At 37.7% G+C, this 16,446-nt stretch overlaps 1 protein-coding gene across 1 annotated transcript; it reads right to left on the reverse strand.

Annotated features, from left to right (window-relative positions):
* Positions 1 to 962: 962 nt before the first annotated feature.
* Positions 963 to 9,892, reverse strand: LOC114756536 (helicase sen1). The gene is made up of 8 exons (XM_028945486.1): positions 9,681 to 9,892; positions 5,999 to 7,472; positions 4,573 to 4,761; positions 4,111 to 4,206; positions 3,878 to 4,034; positions 3,652 to 3,781; positions 1,800 to 3,566; positions 963 to 1,692 (listed from the first exon to the last, which is right to left on the reverse strand). Exons 2-8 carry the CDS (start codon positions 7,350 to 7,352, stop codon positions 1,489 to 1,491), a joined length of 3,897 nt encoding a protein of 1,298 aa, XP_028801319.1. The 5' UTR covers positions 7,353 to 7,472; positions 9,681 to 9,892; the 3' UTR covers positions 963 to 1,488.
* Positions 9,893 to 16,446: the final 6,554 nt, after the last annotated feature.

Raw genomic sequence — 16,446 nt, forward strand, 5'->3', positions numbered from 1 at the left:
AAACAGATCCTCATATACAATTTTTCAATTTCCAAAGTCTCTTTTTGCAATTTTTCCTATAAAATATTAATTACCCGTGTCTACCTTATTAAAAAAAATCCCCCTCACGCCATTCATTAAATATAAAGTTGTTTGAGTATTATTAAATTAGACATTTGGTGAAAATTCTAAATTAATATGAACAGTTTTTGGGGAAAATATTAGACCGTGACGTGAAGAGTAAATGCCTTCAACGAATTTTTCTATCTTCATGCTTGTTATTTGCTCATTATATACAAGACCGGAACCATAACTTCTTAAAATTAGTTCTGTATTATATCGTTTTGTGAAAACTGAAACTTTATCTAACAGCATTTTCTTATAATATATCAATATAGAAAATTTATAATCAGTTATCATTTACGAGTCATTAATACAATAACAAAGATTACTACCATAACAGTAATTTTACCAGGACTCTTCGGTTTCCATCAAGATTAAAGTCTCTGTGACACGTCATTCTATTTCTTCATTAAAATCCTTCGTATATAATTCTTCTTCAAACTGCCATCTACGGCCTCTAATATCAATTAACAGATCCATACAATAATGTCCCAACCAATCTATAATACTTTAGTCGTCACCAGACACCTTAAAATATAAATGGTAATAATGTATCGAAACACCCATTGTACGAAGACCAGGATGAGCAAATTAAGCAAACAAATATCATTTATTTCATTAAGCAAATTCGCTCTTATTTTTTAATAGCTCCCTTTCAGGTAAAACACTCGTATATGCATTACTCAAATGTTCTAAAGTACGAAACCCAATAATGTAAAGAAAGTGCTGCCCAGTGCCCACACTTAAATACCATTACATTCAAGATTGTCAAGAAAATTAGAGGAAAACTTACCAGTTCAAGTCTCAATTGATATGCACTGCACAGGCAGAAAAGATCAAATATCACATCACAAAAGGGGAAGAGAAAGACAAAGCTCAACTTCCTGAAAGGCTGAGTATACATGATTTCTCCTTTTCACTTTGAAATGTGTATTATGCCATTTGACAGACAATAATTTCTAGATAAATGTCAAAATCGAAGGATAAAAATACTAAACCTGTCGAGAGCTTGAACTTTCCGCAACACAACCACCCATTAAAGAGGTTGGTAACCCAATATTTCCTTTCTTCTTTCACTTGGTAGCGATTAACTTCTGTTTTTCAAATATGAAAGAACACATTATTTGTTAAAACAATAAGAGTATGTACAAGTCAGTTGCAACAAACTTTGGATAAACATCTTTTTCCCGCACTTCCTGCTGCCATTTGCTTCGTCAGGATACCAAGACACCAGGCATCCTTAGATTTATCAACTGGACAATTAAAAATATCCAGAGTTCTCCTTTGAATATCTTAAGGGGCGGTGAGAACCATTTCTGAAGTTTAATTATGTGCCTGCCGTCTCTTCATCTTCAGATGCTGTCCTTGGCCCATTTGCATGTCTACTTATCTAAATCTTGGGCCACTTGATCTCAAGCTCCTCATATTTGAGGATCCCTTACCAGGCAATGGTGCATAAGCAGGACCCTTGGGAACCACAAAGTCCTTGGGAAGAGAATCCATGTCCATTAAGCAATTTCGGGATTTTGCATCAGCAATTAATGCAGCCCAGTCATCAGACTGCACCAGTGCATTGGCATTTCCCATGACCTGTAAAAATTAACACCCTCTAATACTCATCAAATCTGTAAATTTGTTCATAATGTCAATGCAAACAAGAATTTATCATTAAAAACAAATTCTAAACAGATCCGTACCCAAAGAGCTCTTCTTGCACGGGTAAGGGCAACATTCATCCGACGAATATCAGCAACAAAGCCAACCCCATGATTGGATGCCCGCACACAAGACATTATAATGACATCACGTTCCTGACCTTGGAAAGCATCTACAGTATTAATATATATATCTTTTCCTTCTTCTGAATTTAACACTTCCTCAAACTCACGCTGAAGGCATTTCAACTGCAGCTTGTAAGGAGTAATTATGCCAACAGTGATTTTTCCTATGCCCAAAGATTTCAGTGTTTTCTGAAGATGCTCATACAATCGGAGACAAAATTGTGCTTCATGTATGTTTTGATAAGAAACCGATCCACCCTTGTGAGACTCTCGTCCATGACTAATATCAAAAAATAAATAAGGCCTAAGTAAAGGATCCTTGTAGTATGCCTCATCAGGCAAATTAGCCACACTTTCACTATCAGTTAGGCGTCCTTGGTAAAAGTAACGAGAGGGGAACTCTCTGATCAGAGGATGCATTCTATATTGCACGGACAACAATATTGTTGGGCACCCTGCCTGTTGGAACCTTTCAAAAAGACTCCTACTGTACATCAATGTGCCAGCAGCCTTGCTGATAACTGTGGCAGGAAGTTGCTGGGGATCTCCAACAAGAACACATCGAGCTGCACCAAGAGAGAGGGGAGGGAGAACTGCCACCTCACTAGCTTGAGCTGCCTCATCAATAACTACCATATCAAAACCATGGGTAAGGCGTGAGAACAACTTACGACCACTGCTAGAGACAGTTGTGAAAACAATCTCAGCTTCATTGGCAAAACTAGCCTCCAGATTAGCACGGGCCTCTTCCAAATTGAAACTACTACCAGGTCGGAACCTACTTTCTAAAATAAGAAGGCGAGACATCTCAACCAAAACTTTATCCCTACTTTCAACAGCAGCTGCAAGGTTTTGTAGCAATGCATTTCGATTCTGGTCTCGGGCCATGAGAACATCAGGGTCAACACCTACAGAGCCCTGTGAAAAAACAGCAGCAGCAGCAACATTAAGTTCTCTTTGAAGACAACCTATCTGCTGAGATAACTGTGCCTCACGATTCTTTAATTGATGCAACCACCCTAGAATTTCTTCACGACTTTTAATCAAAAGCTGTTCAGTTCTACGCTCAACAGAAACTGCCTGTGCAGCGCGTGTCTGAGAATCAACCCCAACTCGAGCAACATCAGGTCTATAAACTTTCATTTCTCCATCAATAAATCCGCGATCAAGAACACGTGCAAGAAGCTCATCAGTTGCCGCATTAGAAGGAGCACAAACCAACATCCTTGGTTTGGGGCAGAATTTTGGTAGAGTACGGAAGAGATTCTGGTCCATGTTTTGAAGAACTTCATCAATTGATCCCATGGGCACATTTTCTGAATTGCTCTCATTAGCTTGCTTGTAGCTTTCAGGGGCTAGTTTCTTAAGCAAGGATGTATAGTAATGCTGATACTGCACCAGGTGGATAACATTTAGCATTCCCCAGACTGTATGCGTCTTTCCTGTTCCTGGAGGTCCTTGAACAAGGGTAAAGGGCCAAGGATCTTGCCTCTTTGTAGTCCCATTACTTGTACCAGCAGCAGTGTGCGTTGCTGCCCATTGGATTGCCGCAAGCTGGGGCTCATTGAAGGTTCTGTGCAGATACTCAACAAAGCCCTGCGTGAAGCAATCTGGCATGGCTGGTGTTTGTTGCTCATACTTTGGGAAATGTTCAGGACTTGGCTGCAGAATTGCAGTTTGCATCTGCAAAATCAAAATTCATTAATAACAAAGATTAAGAATTGTTAAACCATGACTACTAGATATCAAGACACATTTCAGCTTATACCTGCACATTTAAACGACGAAATGCATGTAAAGCAACATACTCCCTCTGTGTTGTAGCGAGAGAACCAAGCACAGTGAGGTACCATATGCTTCCTCCTTCAAGCTTCCTTATGATATGATCATCGTCGAGCCTGCCATGAACAACCACCATATTCAAGTATACAAGAATAGAACCAACCACAGACAAAAAATTAAAAACAAGGCGAGATCTATGGTGGCAGACCTACCTACTAGGATCATAAGAGTCCCCAACATAGTAATGGAGAATTGCACCAGGAGGATCACGGGTATCTATAGGTATGTGTCGCCTAATTGTGCCCACTACACGTCCAGTATCTGGTTCTTTCTCACCCTGTAAAGATGCACTGCTCCGCTTGGCTCTAACTGCTTGACAAAGTTCCATTATCAAATTAGTTGAACTAAAAAACTGTACAAGAAACCTACTAGAAATCTAACAAACCTGAACCAGGCCTAGGAAATGAAAGAATTGCAACATCACCCTCCTTGAATGTCCATTTGGTTTCATGTACTGGAAGAACTTTCACATCATACCAACCTATGAGATAATGCAGAAACAAGTCAAATAAACGAAATTTCCATCACAAACAAAAATATACAAATGAGAAATAAAAGAAGCAATTGTTGGAGCAAGGCTAAGGCTTTTGGTTTAACCCAAAAACTCCTCTCACACACTTATTTTGCATATCGTAAAATCACTCTTAAAACTATGGTTTGGTTTCCACCCAAACATGCCAAAAATACACAGCAAAATTAATGTGTAAGTTTGACAAGAACAAAGTCCTCATCACAGACATGGAATATGGCTTAGTACCAAGAAGTCACCAACAATGGAACAATCAAGTTGGTCACCCAAAAAAATAAATCTCATTCTAGTGTAAAACAAGGGAAAGTTAAAGAGTACCTCTTTCTCTAGGCTCATTGGCCTTCACACGCACCATTATATGAGTATCCCTTGATACCGTCTCTATTAATTCTTCCCAAGTACTGTATAGCTGAGCACGGCATTCCTCAAAAAGCAAAGGCTCAAACACTCTAACATACCCTTCTACTGATTCAAATTGGCCCGGTACACATTGTAACTCAGTTTCCTCTGATTCAAATTATTCCAATCAGCTACCAATAGAAAAAGATAAACTCCAACGATGTGCTAACAAATACTGAATGTGTAGCTAGAGAGATAAAAAAGTTGAAGCCTGATCATTTTACTAGAGCAGCATTTGCATGTTACCTAACATCCCATAATATTTACAACATGAGAAAGCCTTGACCAAGCAGCATCAGAAGTGAGCTATATGAAACCATAATAAACACTTTGAAAATCCTCCACAATGGTTCTACTAAATTGGGAGAATTACAATCAGGTCCGCAAGAAGAGATTTAATTACCTTAAAGTCCATTGACAAGTGAGGAGTAAACAATTTCTAAAAAGAAAAAATAATAAGAAGTAGTTCAGGCTGGTCACTTGTCATTGGGACTTTTTGGTAATTAAATTTCTCTCTCGGAACCTTTTGATAATTCTCCCTTGTATATTTTGTCATCAACCCTATCAATATAATCTTGAATTCATCATTTTAACTCACACAGAACGTGGTATCCATCTAATTTTAACAGATTCCACAGTTTAAATGTCCTTTAAGCTCTGGAACCAGCAGTTTTCATATGAATATCATGCATGTTTAAGACGTCTAAGGAAATTTAAACTGCACATGTTGTATTGTAACTGCACTTGCTGTTAAAAATTCAGGTCAACAAGCCACTGAAGGTAGTTAGACAATCTAAATCAATGGCTTGACTGCACGGCGTGTTAAGTCGATACATAATTTTCAGATACTAGCCTCAAACATCCAAAGTGAGCAAATAAAATCGGTTTCCATCATTCCATGCATGGATTAAAATATGCAGTTAACATACTGAACATGTAAAAAGGCCATTGTGATAATTAACACAGATTGAAGTAAAGCTCTAGATTACCCCTCCATCCGTTATCTTTTCTTCTTTATGAAGAAACAATCCACCTTGAGAAACATAACACCGAAGAGGCATGTGATGGTGACTGGGTTACATAAAAAATTCATGTAAACCAACCGTAGCTATATATTTCAAATCAAAACTTCATTCTAAAATACAACTGTCATCACCTTTGGAAGTCTCTCAAGTGTTATGACACTCACAGTGTGATAACTGGAGGAAGGGAGCACCAATACGATAAATCAGAAACAACTTGAGTGCAGAGGAACTAAAATTCCAAATCCAACAAGATCATGAAAAGAACATCAATATTAACACAACATACACTTGCACTAATAAACTATTCAATTACTTTATACCTGGGTGATGCCAAAACTTTTCACTGGTCACCTCACGTATAAGGCGCTCTACTGACGTGTCCTGAGACAGGGTGGTCACAGCAGTTTGCTTCTTGATAGAAAAATGCTTTTTATTTACAGGCTTCATATCACCAGAGCTTTGACCGGTCAATGCCAACTTTTTATTAGAAACTGATACACTTTTCTGCAGCCTCAAATCAGTTGACTGTTTCCATGAACTCTGCCTTGAAACAGGATTCAAATTGACCTCCGTGGAATGTACATGTTCATTATTTTGCCTCTTAGGCTGGCTGAGTAGTTCAGAGTTATCACCATTACAGTCAGATTTAGGCTCATAAGCATCAGCATAGGTGCCACCTTCATTAGAAGATGTGTCAACATGCTTCTGATCCTTGACTATTCCAACACGATCAACTTGTGCAGGAATATTGCGGACTTCCTTTGCACCACGAATTATAGCAGATGATGAGGAACTCTGCCTTCTAGGTGTTGAGGTTTTAATAGAACCTGCTTGCATCGCATCTTCCAAATTAAGAACCACAATTTGCCTATTACGCTTCTTTCCCAACATTTCCTCTTTGCGTTGGTCCATTTTCCTCTTGCCGGGGTTGTTTGCACATCTAAGAGCATGGATTGCTTCAATACCTTTCACTTCTTTTTGTTTGGGAACTGTACTAAGTTCATCAGATGCATTTGTAGAAGACTCACCTTTTACACTGCATTCAGAATTGATACCGTTAATTTTTTGTTCACAAGGACCTGATTCGACATCAACAGAAGCACGACTACTCTTTTCAACAGGTGCACTATCAGAGAATTTAATATTGTTAGAATTATCGTCTGCTGCTACTGTAACACATCCCTCTGCCATTCCAGATACTGCTTGCTCTTCTGAAATTTTGCTTTGTTGGGGCAAATTATTACAGCCATTAAAATCACCAGATCCCTCAGCATCAGACCATTCCCCTTCTTCTCTCTCCACTATTTGAGAATTAGCTGAACTATGTACTCTTGGCTTCATACCTCTCTCATCCACATCTTTACTATCCTTAGATGATGAGCAATCATTTGTTTTCTGATCTCCTGCTCTCATCAGTTCAGTATCTTTCTCAGCAACATAGGTAGTTTTCGACCGAACAAAAGGCTGAAATCCAGAGATAGAAGATGCGTGTGAAAAGGCCTGATTATTTACTATCCCTTGGATTCCTGCTGAAGCCACATTCAAGTCAGGAGCATGAGGATTTATAGATGGAAGTGTCCTTTGAGGCTGAAAACAAAAGGGGTCATCCTTATCATCATCATCCACTACAGGTGGTTCATTGAGATCAAAAAATGGCCTTTCTCGAGAACCCATCTCAAAAACATATGTTTAGAAATTAGATTGTGAACAGAAACTAAATGAACAGACACTCCTCTTCTATCTTTAAAAGAAAATGCCCATGACATGCCCAAAGCACGCCCAGATATGGAAGACCTGCACATCCAGTGGAGCAAAACCATAAGAAAGAGGTGTATTTATAGGTACCATGCCAATGTGCCAAGTAATAGAATACATTGACATACCTTTGTATAGAACAATAGAATGGGTCAGCGCACAAAATAGGTCGGGTATCCAGAAATCAACATGAACAATTATACATCTAAAAAGAAACATCACAACACAACGACATCCACGATGGCCAGTGCATGAACAAATGATGATCACAAACAAACACTAAATAAAACAAGAATTCGGTAACATAATCCTTTCAGGCTTCATACTGTAGATTATCCAAATGACAAATAAAACCAACAATACAAACGCTTTTGCAATGCCTCCAGTATGATAAAAACCAAAATCCTAAGCAAATTTGACATGCAAAGCGACAATGCGTCAATATCTCCAAAACCATAATCCAGAGAAGGGGAGAAAACCTCTATTCAACAATAAGAAACATTAGGCAGGAATCCAGCTTACTCCCCATCTTAATCCTTCCAAGATTAGTGAAGAACCTTAACCAAGATCTTATTTGCACAGAATCCACTTACAAAGATTCAACGTGAATCATTTAACACCACAGAAGTAATTTAGCAATAATGCACAAACCTAATAGTCAACCCAACATGACTCAGCATCTTTCATTCTACCATACAAAAATTCCCATACAACCAGATATCCATCAGGATATTCTTGACAAAATATTTACAATAAGAAAGCTACTATTAATCTGACCCAGGAAAAAAGAAAAAAAGGAAAGCCAATATTAATAATTCAACGAAAATAACTTGGACACACAGCTGCAGGAAAAGGGTGCATGGATTGCAGCATGCAAGGTATTTTCCTGACCTAGTGCCCTCCCGTAGATATGCACTAGGCTGCATTTCTCAGCTTGCCCAACCTTGGCTACCCTGATATAGTAGGCAGAGCAGAATAGTATGGGTCCGAGCCAACCCAGTAAAGACTATTCACTGAAAACGTAAAAATTTGGCACCAAGTTATATGTTTGATTTAGATTACCATATATTTGTCATGGGATCATGGACAAATTAGTTCTACAGTAGCGTGTAGCCACTGGTCTCTCTCACCCCTAATCCCCCCCAGCGGTGTAAATCTATCTATAAAAGAATCTCTTTCCATAAAATATCTTCCAATTGCAGGGTTTACTGCCTGAGGATAGGAGGACTTCCCATGTCAAATTCAATGAGATCAAACTGTTGACACTGATGAAGGCCCTCTTTGGACCCAACTCTTTGGGCTCTCTTATGTTCAGTTTCGGGGTTTTAAACTGTAATCTTCCTAAGTCCGACAGCTAATCTTGCGTTCAATATAGGAGATCCAATTCTGATTGATTCTGCATTTAGGATACGAGATTTGATTTTGCAGAAATTAGGCCAGATCCTAGTATTAACTGTAAAACTAGAGCTGTACTCCTATAAAGTGTACAAATGCATACGTGAATAAACCAGAATTTTTGGCATATGATCCAACATGGCATGGGAGCAGTGATCCAGTTCGGCTTAGGGCTGAAAGTTAATAGCTAGGGTGGTTTTAACTCTTCAACATTAAATACATCATCACTGCCAGTGATCCCAGTCACAAGTCACCAAGCACCACGCAATACCAATACTTCTGCCATTACAATTCATCATTCAAATGGCCATAACTACCTTCAATGGGCTGTTGGAGTGTGTATCTATGTCACAAGCAAAGGGAAATTTGGGTATCTGACAGGAACAGTAAACAAACCCTCTCCTACTCATGTGAATTATGCTCAATGGGAAGCTGAAGATTTGATTGATTATTCAGTCATAGATGGTGAATTCAGTGACCATTGAAATCAGCGCCAATTTCTCAGTTCCAGTCAGCACAAGAGGCATGGGAGGCTGCAAAAGACATATTTGCATCTCTCAAACCAATCAGGGATTTTGGAAATTGAAGCAAGCTTACATAACCTGAGAAGTTAATTTGAACGTTACATTGCAATAACCTTGTCATTCTATGGCAGCAGCTAGATCTATATGGCACTCATGAATGGTTGTGTACCACTAACCACAAATCTATGCCAAAAATAAAGAGGAGGAAATAACTTAAAGATCCCACTTGGCCTAAATCCAACTTTTGATGAGATTTGAGCGAAGACAAGCTTCTTAGTATAATAGTTTTCTTCATTGTCAAGCAAGAGGAAAGTCAAAAGAAACTGACCTCAATCAAACAGCCACATTCTACTGAAGCTGAATCTGGAGCTATGCTCTCCGAAGGATTCCAAAGAGATGGCAGTAGAGGGAAAAGAAATGGCAAATGGTGTGATCATTGTCATAAGCCAGTCCATGCAAAAGATGTTTGCCGGTAGCTCCATGGAAAGCCACTCAATCATAAAGTGAGAGGCAAGCACAACACAAAGGCACTTGCAACAACTGCAGATTGCAAACCAGAATTTAATGATAAACTCAGCAAGGAGGTGATTGAGTTTCTCAAAAACATTACTTTACAAGCATGACAATAAAGACCAACTGGTAGCCTCTGGTGATATTGCATACACAGGTAATGTAATCCTAGCTCCAAAAATACTATTCACCATGGGAGAATGTGGACTATTGATTCATGGGCCACTGATCATACGATGGATCATGTGAATCTTATTCAAAATATAAAGCTGGATATGGAATTGGTGAAGCATGTCTATATGGTGTTTCAACACTTGAAATGTTCCATATGCCGCTGATATAAACTCTGGCCACTTGTCTGTTAGCAAATCAACCTTGTATCAGCATGGTCAGCTGATTTTTTTGCTACTCAATGTTTGCTATAAGACTAGGAGTCAGGGAAGATGATTGGCACTATTGAGTTGCAAGGGGGGCTTTATTGTGTGGAGGTACAACCATATGGAAGTGTACAGCCACGTATATCCAGCTTTATTGCAAAGAAAACATATATCCAGTTTGCCAATAAAGATGTGTTGTTGTGGCATTATAGGTTAGGCCACCTTAACTTCAAATATATGTACAAATTAATTTCTAATGCTATGGATAATAGTATCTCTTGCGTTGCTTGTGATGTTTGTCAAATTTCAGAAGATAACAAAAATGCCTACAAAGCACACCTCCATCAACCCTCTCAACCATTATATCCTACGCATAGCGATATTTCAAAGGCTTGGGGGGCCACACACGTTCTATCTTTATACAATGCAAAATGGTTTGCAACAATTATTGATGGTCATTAGCCTAAGCATTTCTCATTAAAGATGAATCTAATGTAATCCAAAATTTCATGAACTTTCACACTATGATCCAAAACTAGTTTAACACTTCCATTAAAGATATTAGAAGTGATAACGGGAGGAAATACATGAGCTCCAACCTATGATCCTATCTTAGAAGCAGCGTGAGCTATAGTGTTGACTCATAATGTTTCCACAATGTTATTTGGGGAAGCTACACTTACAGCGGCTCATTTTATCAATAAATTACCCTCCAAGGCTCTAGATTTTCAAACCCAATTCAAACTAGAGGATAAAGAAAAGGAAGAGTTAACTCCAGAAATGAAGAGGGAAAATAAAAACTGAAGACTTAGGGAAAACCAAAACCAACACCTAAGAAGGAAATAGCTCCAACTGATACTGAAAGGTACAAAAGGTTGGCTAGAAAGCTCCTCAATCTCCCAGACACAACCAGACATAAGCTATGCTGTTCTTGTAGTAAGTCGATTTGCACATCAATTACTAGAAGAGCACATGAATGCAGTCCACAGAATGATGCATTACTTAAAGATGACACTACAAGAGGGACTTTGTTTTGCTAAAGGAATTTCTAAGGAAGTCATGGTACATCCCAATGCTGATTATGGGGGGTCTCTACCATTTATAATCATTCAGCTGCCACAGGGACCATTAACAACGTCTTCCCCGTAAAAAGTAACACCCGTTTTTCAAATCAGCAGATGTTGGAAATCAAAATTTGATGTCGCATACCAGAATTTTGTAGCAGCTGGTGAGGAAGCGATTGGCAAAGAGAGAAGATTAGCATCGAAACAGCAAACCAGAATGAGGAGACTAGACATCAGATTGCAATCCAGCGCGTCACCAGACTTAAAGAGAAGAACAGATACCAGTGTCAGACGGGCTCAGAAGGCAAAGTGAGAAGTCGAGAGGCAGTAAAAGGCGAAGATTGCACTTAAGCAGGGAAAGTCAAAAATCAAATAGGAATTAGGGATTTTGCACGCACTGGATCTTTTACAAAACCCATCTTCATTGGCCTTATGCACAGTTCATTGTATTGTAAGATAATCACATGACACAATTTAGAAAGATGAGGTCCAAAGGAGCATGAGACGGAGAACAGACACGAAGCAGTCGAACCATGAGTCCATAACAGAGACAAGAAACAGAAGGAAAGCCACTAAATCATTTATTCGTTGAAACTACTTCGGATATTACAATAATTCGTCCCCGAAAATCAGTCCCCAGGTGAAAGCATAGGCAACTACCAATCGCAGATTAAGATAAAAGAGCTAAATCTATACAAATCCAAAACCAAAAATCTAAAAATAAAACTAAAAATACATTTACGGCAAGCGAGGGAGTGAGTTACCTAAGCCTACGGGTGAGCGAGGGAGTGAGTCTCCGAGCATGAGGAAGCGATTGGCAAAGAGAGAAGATTAGCATCGAAACAGCAAACCAGAATGAGGAGACTAGACATCAGATTGCAATCCAGCGCGTCACCAGACTTAAAGAGAAGAACAGATACCAGTGTCAGACGGGCTCAGAAGGCAAAGTGAGAAGTCGAGAGGCAGTAAAAGGCGAAGATTGCACTTAAGCAGGGAAAGTCAAAAATCAAATAGGAATTAGGGATTTTGCACGTACTGGATCTTTTACAAAACCCATCTTCATTGGCCTTATGCACAGTTCATTGTATTGTAAGATAATCACATGACACGAATTTAGAAAGATGAGGTCCAAAGGAGCATGAGACGGAGAACAGACACGAAGCAGTCGAACCATGAGTCCATAACAGAGACAAGAAACAGAAGGAAAGCCACTAAATCATTTATTCGTTGAAACTACTTCGGATATTACAATAATTCGTCCCCGAAAATCAGTCCCCAGGTGAAAGCATAGGCAACTACCAATCGCAGATTAAGATAAAAGAGCTAAATCTATACAAATCCAAAACCAAAAATCTAAAAAATAAAACTAAAAATACATTTACGGCAAGCGAGGGAGTGAGTTACCTAAGCCTACGGGTGAGCGAGGGAGTGAGTCTCCGAGCAAGGTTAAGGCGTCGGCGAGGTTGAGGCTTCAGATTTCCGAGCACGATAGCAACGGCAAACGCGAGGCCTCAACTCTTCGAGCAACGACGATAGCGAGCTAGGATGAGCAAGCAACGGCGAGCTTCCGATTTTCGCTTGCGGGGCAACGGTGAGGTTCAGATTTCCGTCCGAGAGAGACAGAGCAAGGAGGCCGCGACGCTAGGGTGAAGTCTTGAGCGCCGATGCAAGCTTTAGGTTAGGAGGAAGAAAGACTAATGAAATAGAAAAAATGTATTTAAAAAACAGAGAGAAAAGAACGGGGGAGGGTGGTAAATGCATTTAAACTAGGATATAAGTTAAAGAAATTAAAGAAATTAAATACGGAAACACATGTATAATTGACAAAACTTATGGAAGCTGCTTGTAAGTGAAATTTATAAAATGAATTTACAAATACACATACATATTTCAATAATGAATATTATTTACGGTTTTTAATATAAGAGTAGTTTGACATTTAATTTGTTTCTAGATATAATATCCCAATTCACTTTGTCCTTTATATTTATCTATTTTTCTAAAGTAATCCTTATAATAGTTGCACATGTTAAATGTTTTATCAAATGGTAGTTCTAGCTAATACACATGATTAACAAGACTAAAACAATACATATTTATTACAAATAACTAATTTTTTTAATCTACTCAAATTAGTCAACTAAAAGGTAGTAATAAAAAATAATAAGTATCAATATTTTATAAGCGTACACGCGTATTATAATAACTAACACTGACAAACAAATAAATGTATATAAAAGCTATAAATCCTAATTTACATTATAAAAGTTATATAAAAAAAATATAAGTGAATTTATAAGTACAAATCATATTTTATTAACAATTAACAATAGGAAAATAACAAATGTGATTACTTGAGATAGAAGCAATTTAATGTCAGTTTTGTCTTAACATAATAATATATACTCCTATAGTCTTATTTATAAGTCATTTTCAATGTATTTTATCGAAATCATAAAAAAAAAACTTAAATCTCTTGTTTTGGTAAAAAGATCAATTTATAAAACGAAGAAAATTACACAATTAAGATCAATATTACCAAGTTCAGGGGATAAGGGGTTAATAAATATCGGTTTTGCAAAAAAGTAACTATAAAAAGATTGAAGCAATGTCTTAACATCTTTTGCTGGGATGCTAGTGAATCAAATCACCAAGAAGACCATTGACCAAATTCTTCTGCAATTCTCTTCTTGTATGACAATATTGATGTGATTCATGGATTGCCAAAATGTTAGAGCTGCTTAAGTAATCCAATGCAACAACAATCTCAGACAAGAGATGTAGGAGAGACGGGGATTAGAAGACAAAAATTTCATCAACTTCAAGGTTTGAGTGTCATCATGACCAAGGAAAATTGTAGCAACACAAGAGGTATACCTTCGAGATTTAACCTTTCTCATATAGATAGTCCAATTCTGAGTAGTGTTAACAATGTTGCAAATATCACAATTAGGCAAAGCAGAAGTAGGATCTAGATTTGAAGTGTTTGAAGTACAATAAATACTTTGCCAATTGCAAATTTTCATGACCTCAAAAATCTTGAATGACTTGTTTCAGTTTGCTAATGAGACCTCTGTGAAGTGCCATATTTCTCCTAGTCCAAATAAGATGTAGTAACACAATAACTCCTTTTAGCATAATCATGTTACCCTCGACACAAAGCTGAAACAATATCCCAAAAGCCATAAAAGGAAATCTCCAGCAAAAATGTCAATAGCACAAAGATAAAGTACCAAACCAGATAGCTTATACATATGGACAAGAATAGAAGAGATCTCTACCATTTTAGCAACTTAACAACCAAAAACAGAGTTAATCTGAATGTCTAAATGATTTTTCCTCAAAACCTCTCCAACAAGTACAGCAGAATGGATTAGTCTCCAAATGAAAAGGAGTTGTATATGGGGTATATGAATTTTCCGTAGGAACTCCCACAACTTCAATGGAGCAACTCTTCTAGTGATAGCATTTTGAGAAGATAGAGCATATTCCTGCTTAACACTATATTTGCTAGGGATCACCCTCCCAACAAAGTTCATCCTTACTATTACAAAGATAGGAGTCTTCAAAATGTTATGAGCCACTCTTGGAGAGTAAATAGATTTAACTAGTGGCACATTCTAAGAATGTGATAGTTAGTAATTAGGATCATGAGTAAAAAGGTCAGAGAGTTTCTGGATCCTAAGATTTGCAACCATTGAAGGATAAGCCATAGGCCACTAGAGACTGTGATCAATAGGAATTCCTAGAGCCAACTTGCCATCAAAGGTGTTAGAAAATGAGATTTGAAGAATCCAAGATATCTTTTCAAAACCAAAAAGTATTATAAGGTTTTTTTAGCTTCTAGCATGAAGAGGTATCCAAATATTTTATTCTTCAGAGTATTAAGAAGAAGAGAGTGAGATTCTACCAAAATAACCCTCCAAACTTGTTTAGCCAACAAAGCTAGATTCAAGTGATATGTAGATCTGATACCTAAGCCACTATTATTTGGAGAAGTGAAGAGCTAATCTTTCTTAACAAGTATAGTCTATGTTTTTTATCATCATATCCCCCAGAAAAAGTTAACAAGCTTAGCATCAATTGTATTGCACACTTTTTTGAGAAGTTTTATGCATAGGAGTAAATGAATGTTAGAGGCAAAAAGTACAGATTTAATAAGAGTTAATGTTGAGGTTTGAGAGAGTAGCCAAATATCCAAGAAGCAATTCTCCGATCTATAGCATCTATAACTTGCCTATAGTTTAGAGATTTGACCCTTCCCGAATCAATCGAAGTACCAAGATATTTCCTAAAGTTGTCTGATAAACCAAAATTAAATATATTTTATAATTCATCCTGAAGGTCATTTGAAACATTAAGAGAGATAAGGATAAAAGATTTGCTCCTGTTGATTTCTTGTCCAAACCAAAGCCAAGAAGTTTTAAGGATTTTAGCCACCTCACTAATGTTGGATTTACTACATTCAAAGAAGATGGTAGAGTCATTAGCATAAAGTAAGTGGGTAATTGGAAAGGCATCATTACAGGCTTTGATTCCACAAAGTGAACCATTTATCTCTTGGTGGAGGAGTCAACAAGAGAGGATATTGGCTGCCAAAATGAAAAGGTGAGATGAGAGCAGATCCCTTTTTCTAATACCATTAGATGGAAAAATTGGTTGAGTAAGCATATTATTAAACAAGATGTTATATTGAACAGTAGTGACACACTGTATGAGAAGTTGGATCCATTTTTGGGGGAAGCACATTCTAATTAAGATCGCTTCAATACAAAGTCGAAGAAAGTATGTCAAAAGCCTTTGGAAAATCTAGTTTCAAGGCAACAAGTTTCTTCCTTCCTTTTCTAGAATTGTGAATCTAATGAACAAGATCTATAACTAGTAGGATGTTGCCAGAAATTAATATGCACTCAAGAAAAGCACTTTGGAAGGAAGAAATAAGCTTAGGAAGCACAGCCTTCGACCTATTATATAAGACTTTGGAGTAGATTTAATAGGAAACATTGCAAAGGCTAATAGGTCTAAGATCTCAAAGAGATTGAGGGTTATTCCCCTTTTGGGATTTAGGTGATGAGGGTTTTGTTCAATTCTTTCAATAAAAAAGCTAGACTACCAAAAATAGTTAATTGAAGCAATGACATCA

Source organism: Neltuma alba, unplaced genomic scaffold (assembly GCF_004799145.2).
Source record: "Neltuma alba isolate B1F8T4 unplaced genomic scaffold, ASM479914v2 tig00010423_pilon, whole genome shotgun sequence".
Classification (NCBI taxonomy): Eukaryota; Viridiplantae; Streptophyta; class Magnoliopsida; order Fabales; family Fabaceae; genus Neltuma; species Neltuma alba.

Bases quoted from the DNA above. Each gene is read 5' to 3' on its own strand.
- LOC114756536 (XM_028945486.1), bottom strand. From the start codon at position 7,352: ATGGGTTCTCGAGAAAGGCCATTTTTTGATCTCAATGAACCACCTGTA. The intron at 4,035-4,110 runs GTTTGTTAGATT...TTTGTCAAGCAG, and splicing joins ATTTCCTAGGCCTGGTTCAG to TTAGAGCCAAGCGGAGCAGT. The intron at 3,782-3,877 runs GTAGGTCTGCCA...TGTTCATGGCAG, and splicing joins GACTCTTATGATCCTAGTAG to GCTCGACGATGATCATATCA.